Source organism: Sebastes umbrosus, chromosome 6, assembly GCF_015220745.1.
Source record: "Sebastes umbrosus isolate fSebUmb1 chromosome 6, fSebUmb1.pri, whole genome shotgun sequence".
Lineage (NCBI taxonomy): Eukaryota > Metazoa > Chordata > Actinopteri > Perciformes > Sebastidae > Sebastes > Sebastes umbrosus.
The window spans coordinates 29,304,675-29,318,816 of record NC_051274.1 but is presented as its reverse complement, the minus strand read 5'-3'; the positions used below and the strand labels follow the sequence as shown (position 1 = coordinate 29,318,816).

The window sequence follows — 14,142 nt, the reverse complement described above, 5'->3', positions numbered from 1 at the left end:
TAGTCAGACACTTTCACTCAGACTTAACCACATTATTTTTGTCTCTGGTTTAGTGATTCACCGGCTCAAACTTCGGGTGACGTTTCGTCCAGAGGATAGTCATTTTGAAGCCTGGATAGCTCAGTCGGTAGAGCATCAGACTTTTAATCTGAGGGTCCAGGGTTCAAGTCCCTGTTCAGGTGTCAAGTTTATTGGGGGTATGACATGTCTGTGGTGCTCAGTATTGTCGCCATTACTGGAAGTCTTCTGTGTGCTTATGACCATGACTTGGTAGTGCATTTGGGCAAGACTCAGCACTTCCGGACCACCCGGGAACATAAGTGCAATAAGACTTCCAGAAGTCTTCAATGCCCCTTTTATTAGGACACATTCACTCAGACTTAAACACATACTTTTGTCTCAGTTTTATGGATTCATCGGCTCAAACTTCGGATGACGTTTCGTCTAGAGGATAGTCTTTTTAGAGCCTGGATAGCTCAGTCGGTAGAGCATCAGACTTTTAATCTGAGGGTCCAGGTTTCAAGTCCCTGTTCAGGCGCAACTTTATTGGGGGTATGATATGTCTGTGGTGCTCAGTATTGTTGCCATTACTGGAAGTCTAATGTCTGCTTATGGCCATGACTTACTTGTGCATTTGTGCAAGACTCAGCAATTTCAGACACTCTGGGAATGTAAGTGCTACTTCCAGAAGTCTTCAGTGCCCCTTTTAGTCAGACACTTTCACTCAGACTTAACCACATTATTTTTGTCTCTGTTTTAGTGATTCACCGGCTCAAACTTCGGGTGACGTTTCGTCCAGAGGATAGTCTTTTTGAAGCTTGGATAGCTCAGTCGGTAGAGCATCAGACTTTTAATCTGAGGGTCCAGGGTTCAAGTCCCTGTTCAGGCGTCAAGTTTAATCTGGTTATGATATGTCTGTGGTGCTCAGTATTGTTGCCATTACTGGAAGTCTAATGTCTGCTTATGGCCATGACATACTTGTGCATTTGGGCAAGACTCAGCAATTCCAGACCTCCTGGCAACATCAGTACTACTTCCAGAAGTCTTCAATGCCCCTTTTATTAGGATACTTTCACTAACACATATTTTTGTCTCTGTTTAATGGATTCACCGGCTCAAACTTCGGGTGACGTTTCGTCCAGAGGATAGTCCTTTTGAAGCCTGGATAGCTCAGTCGGTAGAGCATCAGACTTTTAATCTGAGGGTCCAGGGTTCAAGTCCCTGTTCAGGCTTAATCTGGTTATGATATGTCTGTAATGATCACTAATGGAGGTCTGCACTAGGCTAGTGGTCATGACTGAGTTGTTCATCTGGGCAAGGCTCAGCACTTCCAGACCACCTGGGAACATGCCTGTTACTTCCACAATTCTTGAGAGCACTTTTTATAAGGACACTTAGCACAATCTGGTTTATGGATTCACCAGCTCAAACTTTGAGTGTGTCTTGTCTGTGGTGTTGTCGCTATTACTGGAAGTCTGCTGTGTGCTTATGGCCATGACTTAGTTTTGCATTTGAGCAAGGCTCAGCACTTTCAGACCTCCCGGGAACATGCGCCTTACTTCCAGAAGTCTTCAATGCCCCTTTTATGAGGAGTCTTTTACTTATACTTAACCTCAATAGGATAAGCGGTTATGGATAATGAATGAATGAGTCTTGTTTTTCCGTCATCTTGTGGCCATGATTGAGATGTGCATTTGGGCAGAGAATTTGAATTTTGTAGAGATTTTGTGGTGTGCAGGGAGACTTTCCATCAATCACAGTAAAAAGGTTCAACCAGATGAGATGTTCTTGACTAAGACTTTTAGTGTTAACCAGGTTTCTGTTAGCTTTGACTTATTTTAGTAAATTCTTTCTGATGTTTGTCATCCTCAGTTATGACTCCAACATGGATGACAGCAGAGACAACAAGAAGAACCGTTTCTCCAACACAATGGTATTCATGGAGGAATATCTCAACAACGTCCTGAACGACGAGCTGCCGTTCCACAACGAGGAGAAAAATAAACTCACATACGAGGTCTGTCCCTGCTCTTCTACTTCCTGTCTCATTTCACACCTTACAACTCGCTTTTCTACTGTGATCACTTCCTTTGCTTACGCTCTTTCTCCAGGTGGTGAGTTTGGCCAGACATTTGATCTACTTTGGTTTCTACAGTTTCTTTGAGCTGCTCAGACTCACCAGAACCCTGCTGGGCATCATCGACTGTAGACCCAATCCTGGATATGCAGGGCTCTTATTCCATGATGATGGATCAGGTACTCTCTGCTCTGGTTACCGTTAATCTAAACTAACAAGTACAGTTCTTATTTTCCATGATGTTGACCAATGGTGATGATTGTAAAAACCTGGTTTGTCTTGACAGATATTTGTTAAGTGTTGCTGGAGTGTTTTGCTTTTCATCATTTTCAACATTTAGATCTCCTGTTTTGGAGGTTGTAGCTGGCTCAAAGCTAGATTGCAGTTACTGGTATCATATGAAACAAGAAAAACTAAGGAATCCATTAGTACGCCAAACATGTCATACTAGTTTGTCGAGAAGGAGAATAAAAAACGCACCAAAGTTCCGATAAATTTTGTCAAGGAAAAACGGGCATCGCCATTTTCAAATCACGTCATGTTGCTTTTTCATACGTCAGCGGACTAATTTGCCTAATCTTCACAGGTCTTTAGACCGCGGTGGAAACATAGACAACAATGGTCTGAAGGAACCTTTTAGTTCCTTGAAAAGTAGTTCCAGGGACTATAATTACCTTGAATTTCTTGGTGGAAACACGGCTATTGTCACCTAAGGATTGTTAAGGTTACATCAATGAAGTGAATTGGTGTGAACTGTTGTGAAACTGCCTGAGAACGGATGACAGGAGGGCAGTAAGTAGATGAGAAGCCACCACGTCTCCTGGGATCCCGAACAGTCAGGAGAGGTGAAGAGTCCTCTTGGACGTGTATAGAAATGTCTTCAAGATTAAAACAAAAACTCAAGCTGCCTTTTCTTTAGTTTATCATCGCATGACCTTGATTACCAAGAATCTTCCTTAGCTTTGTGAAACTATAGGGCTTATATTTGAATGACTATGGTTCAGTGTTTCTTTTGTGATCAAAGAATTTATGAAAGGTAATAATGCAGACCATTGCTCTTTTCTTCCATGTCTGAAGGGAAGAACGTGAAGCGCTCCATACATGGGATGGGTCAGATAATGTCCACCATGGTCCTCAACAGGAAGCAGTCCATATTTGGAGGTGGAGCAGCTAGAGGGGCGGGGGCGGGACTTGCGATTGACGGACAGAGAGGCAGTAAAGATAGTATTGACAAGATGGACCTGACGGTGATGGACACCAAGCTGAAGATACTGGAGATATTACAGGTAAATAACTTCACTAAAACTGAACATTATAAACTTCATATAGTTTTGTGAAATATCTTTAAAGTAAAAATATTACAATTAGGCAGGTAAAAACGTATAACCGAAAATTTGTTTTCACGCCACTTATTTCTTTAACACATTAATGCATCTTGTGATTTTTAGGTTGTAGCGGTCTCAATTTTAAAGCTAGAGTGAGGATACTGGCATGAATCTAGAAAACCTAAGGAATCCATTGGTACAAACCATGTACATCCATGTACATACATACTAGCTTTTTGTGAAGGAGGCTAAATACTGCTCCAAACTTACGCAAAATTTTGGAGACGAAAAACTGTCATGGCCATTTTCAAAGGAATACTTTGACCTCTGACCCCAAGATATGTGAATGAAAATGGGTTCTATCGGTACCCAAGAGTCTCCCCTTTAAAAACATGCCCACTTTATGATAATCACGTGCAGTTTGGGGCAAGTCATAAATAAAAGTCATATAATAAATACACAAATGTCAATTAGATGGTAATCTGCATGAGAAATGATGCACAACAACACTGTATATTTTTCCTAACAGAGAAACGATCTCACAAACATGAACACTCTGACTGATACTGTAAATGGATCCTCTGTTTAATTATTATTATTTGAATGTGAAAGGGTTTCATGAAGCTTTTACTCAACCTAACTCTGCTCTTCATCAGTTCATCCTAAACGTTCGTCTGGACTACCGCATCTCCTTCCTGCTGTCTGTGTTTAAGAAGGAGTTTGTGGATGTTTATCCCATGGCTGATGCTGACGCCACCACTAATTTGGAGCATGCAGGTACACACACAGAGCCAATGGAAACACACTCTTTTAGTTTTAGTGTTTGTAACTTAACATATATTAACGGAATATAAAAAAGTTATGATTTGCTGCTGAATGTGCTGCCCTCTATTGAAAAAGAGATTTTGATCTCATTCAGACTTTTACCTGATTTGTTAAAGGAAAATTTTACTTAACTTTATCCAGAATATAAATCTATTTTAAAAATGTATGTGTGACCAATCTACACACACCCTGCAGAGTTTGGTAAAGGCATGTGTTATTACTTCTCCCAATGCTTCCAGACGTCCCAGTCAACATACAAACGACAGGTAGAACCTAGAAAAATGTTTTCAATTTAGCAGGATAACTTAAGAAATCTAGAGGCAGCGTTTGCACCATCTTTCCCCCTGTTTGCATTTCATGTTTGTTAACATAAACACTTTAAAGTGGTCCAAGTATGCTTCCTGTTTTTACTATCGAAGCAACCCGCGTGTGTACGTGAATAATGTCAAATCAAAATAACTTTTTGTGAATTCAGTCCTGTTGTTTATTAACATTTGTGTTTGTTCCTCCTCAGCCACCATCAACCTGCAGCACATTGGAGAGCAGGCAGAGGCTATGTTTGGAGTCGGGTATGTAATGCTGTCCATGTTCATGACATATACAGTATGTAGACTTCTAACTTTACTTATTTATTGACAAAGTTTTATTCATAAATACCTGCATCACTATTGAATAACTTGAGTTTTTTGGTAAATTTTTAAGGAGCAGTTTGTAACATTTCGGGGGATCTATTAGCAGAAGTGGAATATAATATTCCTAACTATGTTTTCATTAGTGTATAATAACCTGAAACTAATCGTTTTGTGGTTTTAGTAGCTTAGAATGAGTCATTCATATCTACATAGGGAACGGGTCCTCTTCATGGAGTCCTCCAAAAGGACTTTTAGTCCCGGGAACTACATTTCAACGAACTAAAAGGTTCCTTCAGCCCACTGTTGCCTGCGTTTCCACCGCGGTCTGAAGACGTGTGAAGATTAGGCAAATTAGTCCGCTGGCGTATGAAAAAGCAACATGATATGTGACAAGGGAAGCTGGTGGTCGTAGTGGTAAACACACTCTGCAGTTCAGTGTGTCCGCCCTTTTCATCTAAAAATCATGTTAAAAAGAAATAAACTAGGTTAAATAGGTTTTGTCTCACTGCGACGACATTTGCATAGTATTTACTGATGCACGTTGGATGTGATGACTGAAATGCAGAGGAGGAAAATGAAACGAAGATCGTCTGTCTCCACACTAAATCATCTGTTGAGTGTTTGAAGGTTATTTAATTGAGCTTTAGAACGTTAACGCCGTGAAATATTCACTCATTCATATTCATTCACAGCACCAGTGCGCTCTCTCTCTCCTTTTCTCTCTGTCTTTTTTAAATGAGTCGGAAGGCCAACAGCAGAGCCTAAATTTACTTTTAATGTTATCAAACAAAGAGAAATGTTCTCCCCTCGTCCTAAAATGGTCCTAAATCAATACGAGAGTACTTCTTTGTTTTATGAATGAAACGGTACAGTTGAAGCAGCGGCACTGTGTGTGTTTGAACAATAGGGCTGTGTACGTACGTAATTTTGACCCTGGTCCCTGCAGTTGAAACGCATTGAGTTCCTCAAAAGGTTCTTAGTTCTGAAGGAAAGTTCCTGCAGTAGGAACGGGGCTCATGTTGATCCACCATGTTTCTACAGTAGCCCAGATTGGAAAAAGCAAACACTGGCTCTAGAGAGAGCTTTTCACTTTTTACTCAGTTGGTTGCAATCTGCAAACACCACTAGATGCCGCCAAATCCTACATACTGGACCTTTAAGAAGCAGATATATATTGATGTATTATATATTTTGTGTCTGTGTGTGAATACAGTAAGGGGAACAGTATCCTGGAGGTGGATGATGAAGGCGGTCGTATGTTCCTGCGGGTGTTGACCCACCTCACCATGCACGACTACCCTCCTTTGGTGTCTGGAGCACTGCAGCTCCTCTTCAGGCACTTCAGCCAGAGACAGGAAGTGCTGCACACCTTCAAACAGGTACACACACACACAAAACACACACATGCAGAATTTAATGCTTACACAATGTTAGGATTGGGAATGACTACCGACCATAAGACAAAATCTAATATGTTTTCCTGAACGTCTCACTTTTCAAACTAATGTGCTTCACAATAAGTGAAGAAGGAAACAAAATGAAGGATGAAAATACACAGAAGGGAAAAGGAAAAATAATGGCAGTTAGCATCATACACTATGCATAATATTTGAAAGTTACACCTATACTTTCAACTGAATTGCATAATCAATCTGGTTCTGAGTGAATCCTGGTTCCAATTCTTGTCATATTATTTGAGTAAGAAAAGAAGCAAAATAGATTTGGGATGCCATAAAGAGTAATTTCTCAAATGACAAGGTATTTGGTGTTGGATGTCCTAGTACTAGCTAATTTTGGGGCATTATGACTACAATTGCTGTAAGGTTGGGATTTGATAGCATTTGATCAAATCTACATTCTTTATTAAATCCGCTCAATCTGAATCATTCTGAATCAGTAGGAATGGAAGAATGCAGAAACAGATTGATTGACCAACCCACTGTTAGCAGGACACGGGACATGTTAATCCTCCAAAATATTGCTTCTGCAGGTCCAGTTGTTGATCTCGGCTCAAGATGTGGAGAACTACAAGCTGATCAAGGCGGATCTGGATCGTCTCCGAACGCTGGTGGAGAAATCTGAACTGTGGGTGGAGAAGAAAAACTCAGGTGGAAGCGACGGGAAGAAAGAGAAGAAGGAGAAAGGAGAGGTGGGGAGCAAAAACATCATTATTTTAACCTTTAGTTTCACAATAGGCATTTATTTTGAAAAAGTACTATTGGAGATTCAACCAATGCAAATAAACATTTACAAGCCTTCATCAAAGGGTCAAACAACAGAGTAGACTTTTAGGATATTAATTTGTCCTCCTTACTTTTGTCATTATGATTTTTATTCACCAAAATCTACCCGAGTGCCTGGACATGAAACTGTTCATGTTCCTGACACAACTGATATGACTGGGTCATATTTGTTTCCTAATGCTTAAAATTGGACACACAATAAAACATTAAAAAAAAAAAACATGAGTTGATAGGGGGAAATACAGATGAGAAAGTTTTGAGAAGTGCAGTATCATCAGCATACAGCTTTAGATTGAGAGATAGTTCATACAGGAAGTGGAAGCAAAGGTTACTTCATAATTATTGTCTAACTCCCAAAGACTTACAGCCCTTCAGAACTAATAGGTGTGATCTTCTTGTCTAGATGGCTGAAAGACATTCCAAGTTGATGTAAATAACTATATAACAACTAACAGTGTATAACCGCTAATAAACTAACTAACTCAAAGTCACTACTTAAACCAGACCAAGAACAATTTTTCTTGGTAGAAGACTAACATTAATTTGATAGTCAGAATATCACTTATTAAACTAACTACTAACTACATACAGAAACAAAAAAAGTACCCAAGTTCAAGTAGGAAAGAGATGAAAAGGTGGTGAAAAGTGCAGTATCATCAGCATACAGCTTTGGATTGACAGAGAGTTCATACAGGGAGTTGAAGCAAATATTACTTCATCATTACTGTCTAAACCCCAAAGACTTTGGATGAGTGACATTCCAAGCTGATGTAAATACCTATATAACAACTAACAGTGTATAACCACTAACAAACAAACTCAAAGTCACTATTAAACCAGCATAAAAACAATTTTCCTGGTAGAAGACTAACATTAATTGATGATCAGAATATTACACGTGAAACTAACTACTAAACAGAAACTAAAAAACAATTTTTGGAACCTTTGCATCCTGGGTTTTCAACTTATTGTATGTAATGTTGGTGTTGGGCTTGCTGATGTCTCAGGTGGTTAAGGGGCAACCATGGTCCTGGGTCCAGATTTGGCTTGGGGCTTTTGTTGCATGTCACGCATAACCTCTCTCTCCACTGTTTTGTTGTACTGTGAAATAAAGGCACAATGCTCCAAACGTGTCTTAAAGGTTCAGTGTGTAGGGTTTAGTGGCATCTAGCAGTGAGGTTACAGATTGCCACCAACAGAATACCCCTCCGCTCACCCCTCCCTTACATAGCGTGTAGAGTGGCCTTCAGGTAACGAAAAAAGGCGAAAGGTCCTCTCTGAAGCCAGTGCTTGGTTTGTCCATTCTGGGCTACTGTAGAAACATGGCGGTGCGAAATGCCGGACTCCGCTGAAGAGGACCCGCTCCCTATGTTGATATAAACATCTCATTCTAAGCTAACGAAAAACACAGATTCTTATTTTCAGGTGATAACACACAAATGAAAACTCAATTGCCAATAGATCCCCCTAGATCCTACTCACTGCTCCTTTAATGGCACCATTTTATCATTGTCATCATATACGTACTACATATCAAACCATTAAAACAACAACCTAACAAGCAATAACCCAGTTGGGTTCTGGCAAACACTAGCCTAATAATTAGACTGAATTGTTATTTACTTTGTCTTCATCATTCAGTCTGACATAGTGTTCGTGTTAGTATATTTCTGTTTAGGAAGGAGGTTATTTTGACTTGTTTTAGCCTAACCAGTCAATAATGAGTGATGTATCCGTCCTGCCAATGTCATTTCTAGTTGACACCGAAGTTGTGGTAGCATTTACTGGGAGCAGTGAACTTAATATTTTCCACGACAATCAAAGCAGTGAACTTAAGAGTTGTTACTTCTGTAAGTTGACTTACCTGCACAGCTGTAAACATCTTATCTACGCTTTTTGACACTTCTGGGGCACACTCCCACTCTTAGTCCCGCCTACAAAGCTCTTACAGGTTAATTGTTTTTCAAGATCTATTTTAATTGTTGAAATATTGGAAATATGGACAGAGATTCAGAGGTCCAATCAAATGTAGAAAATGCGAAAGACTAAAATATGACGACACCACATAATTTACGTCGTGAAGCCCAGTACAAGTTCCAAACTAACTAACTAACTAACTAACTAACTAACTTACTAACTAACTAACGATCAATAACAAGTAGTTTTTAGTGTGCAGTAAGCCATTTTGTCATATTAAAACTCTGCGTTATAGATGTTTATTACACGGCTTTGTTGAATACTTGATACTGGTTGGTCAATCACAGCGTTCTACGGTCTGTTATTTCTTTATAACAGACCGTTGACGTCGCGTCCATATCTGCGAGGCTCCACATGGACATCAATGCGCGGCCCAAAATTTAAGATCACGTGTATGTGTTTATAATCGTAACATATATACTGTATTACTGATTCAAGTGTGTATAATGTAGTACCTTACCCAGAGACAACTGCATATGCTGTCTTAACCGCTGCATCCTACAGGGGGCATCAGAGGTCACAACGCCCAAGAAGGACAAGCAGGAGAAGGGCAACGAGAACTACCAGAAAGTCAAAGAGGTGAGAACAGTCGTCCACCTGTGTTCCTTCAAATGGTAATTTGTTTTTTGGGGGGTGTTTTTGGTCTCCTTTTCCATTGTGGCATTTCTACGGTGCACTTCCAACAGATCACCTCAATCAGTCAATGTGGGCGGGGCTGTGATGTCTCTTTTTGTTGATAAAGTGCTTTATGTGGTGCTTTTGTCTTAACCTCTTCAGAAATGGTGTCTTTCACTGCTTAGAATGATTACATTTAATTTTGTTCCCCTAATATTCTCTGGATAACAGCGAAATGTCTCAAATGTAAATAAAAGGGAAAATTAGAGGATAGGTTAAAATTTTAAAAAATCTATCTTTATACAATACTCACATGGCCGCACAGTATGTATATCGAAAGAGTTGTTGGTGTGTCTAATCATCTAATCAACCTTATTTACCTTCCTAACATGACTGCACTGTAAGAAATAAAGGACACAATCCACAGTCCTTGTTTTGTATAAAATTACACTTTAAATTCCCGCTAATCAAATTGATTGTTTGCCTCTTCTTTCACACTACGTGTCTAATCTCCAAGTCCAAATGATCATGTATTTCCTTGATCTTATGAATGAGTTCAGCTTTAAAATTATTTCTATTTTCAATCACAAGCTTTGCCAGCGAATCACGCAAAATGTCCACGTTGGAATTAAATTTTCTATCAAAAGTTGCCTTCATCCCGTCCATTTTACCAAAGAACATACATTACTAAGAAGTGAAAGTCAGTTGTTCGTTCCATTGCAACATCAGCACCCAGCAGCAAAGCTATGCTTCCACCATTTTGGACTGAAAGCGACTACTGGATGCCAGTAAAACGTCCGCCTACAAAGTATTTAAGTTTACAATATTTATACCATTTTAATGCCAATATGCCATTGAAATCATACATTTCACGTTGTTTACTAAATGATTTTAAAACTTCTTTTAAGTTTGAAAAGTGTGTTTTTCAGTTCATCACCATAAATGTTCCATACATTCAGACAGAGTTAAGTGATGTATGGGGTCGTAAGTGAACAGCTTCAAAATAAATAAAGAAGCCGTATTATATATATTGTACATTTTACATAGCATTGCAATAGACTTAGATATATTTGCTTTGTCTTAATTGAAATCTGATTTCCAGCATATTTTATTTATATTTATCCCTTATTGCTTTCAGACACTCTTTCAGTATCAGCATTACTTGTTATTTATTTATAATATTATATTTATTTACTTTGTGAATGAGAAGTTAAGTGGAGAGTAAATTGTACTGTTATTAGCCAGTAGGTACTTTACTTTGGGGACAATTATTGTTAAGAATAGCAAACAGCAGCTTTTATAAACTACCTATAGTTTGACAAACATATTCATTTGTCTCTTGTAATTGTCCATCTGTCGACCGCCTCTCTCTCTGTAGATCCTGGAGAGGTTGAATAAGATGTGCAGCAGTGGAGTTTGGAAGAAGCAGCAGAGGTTGTTGAAGAACATGGGAGCTCATAAAGTCATGCTGGACCTGCTGCAGGTGTCATATGACCAGGTAAGGCTGGTTACTAAACATAAACAAAGAGCTGTGCCAAACATAAAAGGACAACAGAAGTTAAACAAAACCAACATAAAATTTAAAAAAACACAATAAATATAAGTAAATAAATAGATAATAATAAAGAAAGACCAGGCGAGAGTATGACAATAATTTCACTTAAAAGCTTTAAAGATATTGCAAACATTTATTGTTTTCATTGCTTTTTTGTTTTGTGAGGAAGAAATTGTTGACGGATATAATTCCATTTCTTTCATAAATACAAAGAAATTAGGCTTTTTTTTGGTAAAAAAATTACGAATTTCAGCACTAAATCCTTGGGACTAGATTATGATTTAAGGCTCTATTTAGTAAATAGATGAACTTAAAGTTGATTGGAGTAATGCATCATTGTTCTTGAAATATTAATATCCACATTGTAGAAAAGGTTCTGTCTCGGGGCCCCCTGGCCCGTTGGGACCTTGGTCCTGAGCCCGTCAGTTGGAGTTTGGAAAGAGCAGTTCAGCTCAGCAACATGAAGTAAAACACAAACAGATTCCTTTAAATGTTAACCCCTTCGTCCTCTCTGTCTCTCTGTCTCTCTGTCCGTCTGTCCGTCTGTCTGTCTGTCTGTCTGTCTGCAGAACGATGTGAAGATGCTGGAGATCATCAAGTACACTCATCTGTTCCTACAGAAGTTCTGTACGGGGAACCAGGAGAACCAGGCTCTGCTGCACAAGAACCTCAACCTCTTCCTCAACCCGGGGGTACGATTCAGACTTTTTACAAATCGGCATTATTATGTAGTTATTTTGGCATCCTTTTGAGACGTTTATTGCAATTAAATTACAGCAAAATCTGTTTATTTTGGGTTCATACCACAGTAGCGACATGTGGCTCGCTAGATACAGTCAGTGCAATGGCACTGTATGGGAATACAGCTCGCCGCCGGGTGATGTTATGAACCCAGACACGACGGCGTTTGGTTTTCTGACATATCTGGGACTTCCACAACATGTACAAAGCAGCAACAGTGGTTATTTCGTCCGTGGTTGGTGGCAGAAATGGTGGAAAGAAAAGTTGTTGGTATTTATGGAGATAAGCTCCTTCTCTCTGGTGCGTCTAGCGAATGAACACAAATGATACCGGCGGTCCAACTCCCGCGACTATAGTGAGGCAAAAATTTGCTTTGCTCTTGGTCTGAATACAGCAAAAACAAAGAAGAAAATAATGCAAATAATTGCCAAGATCTCCACATTTGCTGTTTAAAACTACACCGTTAGGATGACATTGGTCAGAGCTCTATTTTTCACATTTCACAAACTAAATGACTAAATTCATGAATTGAATAAATCTATGTTTGACTTTCCTCGTCCGTCTGCAGCTGCTGGAGGCGGAGACGGTGCAGCACATCTTTTGTAACAACTACCAGCTGTGCAGCGAGATCTCCGAGAGCGTCCTGCAGCACTTCATCCACTGTCTGGCCACGCACGGCCGACACGTTCAGTACCTCAACTTCCTCCACACCATCATCAAGGCCGAGGGCAAGTACGTCAAGAAGTGCCAGGACATGATCATGACCGAGGTGAGGACGAGGACGAGATACGTCACTTTGTGTCACTGTGTGTTTATGTGGTGATGTAACGCTGTCGTCTCTCTGTAGTTAACTAACGCAGGTGAGGACGTAGTCGTCTTTTACAACGACAAGACCTCCTTCAATGTCATGTTGGAGCTGATGGCAGAGAGCAGGGAGGGGGTCGGCGAGAGCAGCCCACTCAGGTAACCAATGGCAATTTGTTGTACAGTCAGCAGCACCACACAGCCATCAAACAAGAACAATAAACTCTATAAATGGCCTATTAAAGGCAAATATATATTATTATATATTATAGAACATATGCATGCCATACCGTTTTGAAAAGCTGAGGTCTTCAGCTTTCAGAATCCGTAAACCAACTGTACGTAGTCTAAACTATGTCTTGTTACGAAGTATTTTAACAATAACGCCGTACAAAAGTAAACTTCGTAAATATAAGAACAAGTTGTGATCAAAATATCGGTGAAAAATTCCAAGCTTTCCAATGGACCTTAAACACCCCTCATATCACAGACTCAGCGAATGAAACGTAGCTGTCAAACTAATCTATGTTCTTGTCATAATATTTCACCCAGGCATTCAAACGGCAGATTTGAGTTACCGTTTGTGCAATAAAGATGGTGCTTGCAGGAAGTCTGAGTCAGCCCCAGGCAGAAGGCAAATGTTCTGTGTAGTGACTGCCACTCACTTCCTTTACTGGGGGGCTGTGGATCTGTGGCATGTTGGTGTAACCGCTCTGATGCAGCCACTAGATGGTGCCATACACCAATCTCTTCAGCTGACTTAGACCATTCTGTTGATACCTCTGTGGCCACTGTATGACTTTCCTTTCTGTATTTGATATGCTTGTAGATTTTAGACATATAGAGAATGTCTGTCTTTGAATGTTGTGTTGATAATCTCTTGTTTCCTCCCGTCTGCAGGTACCACATCTCTCTGGTGGAGCTGTTAGCAGCCTGTGCTGAGGGGAAAAACGTTTACACTGAGATCAAATGTACTTCGCTGCTGCCTCTGGAGGACGTGGTCAGAGTGGTGACACATGAGGACTGCATCACTGAGGTACTGACCGGGTCGTTATATTTTTATTCAGCTCCATCTTTTCATCAGTCTTGTCACCGTTTTATACTTACAGTTATATAAAGGAGTTTTATGTAAATACTGCCAGCCATTACGGTGGAAAAAGTACTCTGATCTTTTTCTTCAGTAAAAGTATTAACATCACAGTGAAGAAATGTCATGGCCATTTTCAAAGGGGTCCCTTGACCTCTGACCTCAAGATATGTGAATGAAAATGGGTTCTCTGGGTACCCACGAGTCTCCCCTTTACAGACATGCCCACTTTATGATAATCACATGCAGTTTGGGGCAAGT

At 39.9% G+C, this 14,142-nt stretch overlaps 1 protein-coding gene and 4 non-coding genes across 8 annotated transcripts in view; all 5 read left to right on the top strand.

The window, feature by feature from the left end:
- The window catches only part of itpr3 (inositol 1,4,5-trisphosphate receptor, type 3), a 64,878-nt gene that overhangs the window by 35,578 nt on the left and 15,158 nt on the right, over nucleotides 1-14,142 (top strand). For 2 of the 4 annotated variants that reach the window (XM_037772631.1, XM_037772632.1), the window contains exons 21-34: nucleotides 1,873-2,017; nucleotides 2,112-2,256; nucleotides 3,155-3,363; nucleotides 4,059-4,179; nucleotides 4,467-4,493; nucleotides 4,742-4,796; nucleotides 6,073-6,238; nucleotides 6,850-7,008; nucleotides 9,584-9,658; nucleotides 11,073-11,192; nucleotides 11,819-11,941; nucleotides 12,559-12,759; nucleotides 12,838-12,953; nucleotides 13,695-13,830. In XM_037772631.1, the coding sequence (XP_037628559.1) occupies nucleotides 1,873-2,017; nucleotides 2,112-2,256; nucleotides 3,155-3,363; nucleotides 4,059-4,179; nucleotides 4,467-4,493; nucleotides 4,742-4,796; nucleotides 6,073-6,238; nucleotides 6,850-7,008; nucleotides 9,584-9,658; nucleotides 11,073-11,192; nucleotides 11,819-11,941; nucleotides 12,559-12,759; nucleotides 12,838-12,953; nucleotides 13,695-13,830 (1,798 nt within the window). The remainder of the gene's footprint in view (nucleotides 1-1,872; nucleotides 2,018-2,111; nucleotides 2,257-3,154; nucleotides 3,364-4,058; nucleotides 4,180-4,466; nucleotides 4,494-4,741; nucleotides 4,797-6,072; nucleotides 6,239-6,849; nucleotides 7,009-9,583; nucleotides 9,659-11,072; nucleotides 11,193-11,818; nucleotides 11,942-12,558; nucleotides 12,760-12,837; nucleotides 12,954-13,694; nucleotides 13,831-14,142) is intronic. The other 2 variants (XM_037772634.1, XM_037772633.1) reach the window with 1 other exon arrangement.
- Nucleotides 110-182, top strand: trnak-uuu. Its single transcript has one exon. It is a non-coding gene; the product is annotated as a tRNA-Lys (tRNA).
- Nucleotides 466-538, top strand: trnak-uuu. The gene has a single exon. It is a non-coding gene; the product is annotated as a tRNA-Lys (tRNA).
- trnak-uuu lies at nucleotides 817-889 on the top strand. The gene has a single exon. It is a non-coding gene; the product is annotated as a tRNA-Lys (tRNA).
- trnak-uuu lies at nucleotides 1,160-1,232 on the top strand. The gene has a single exon. It is a non-coding gene; the product is annotated as a tRNA-Lys (tRNA).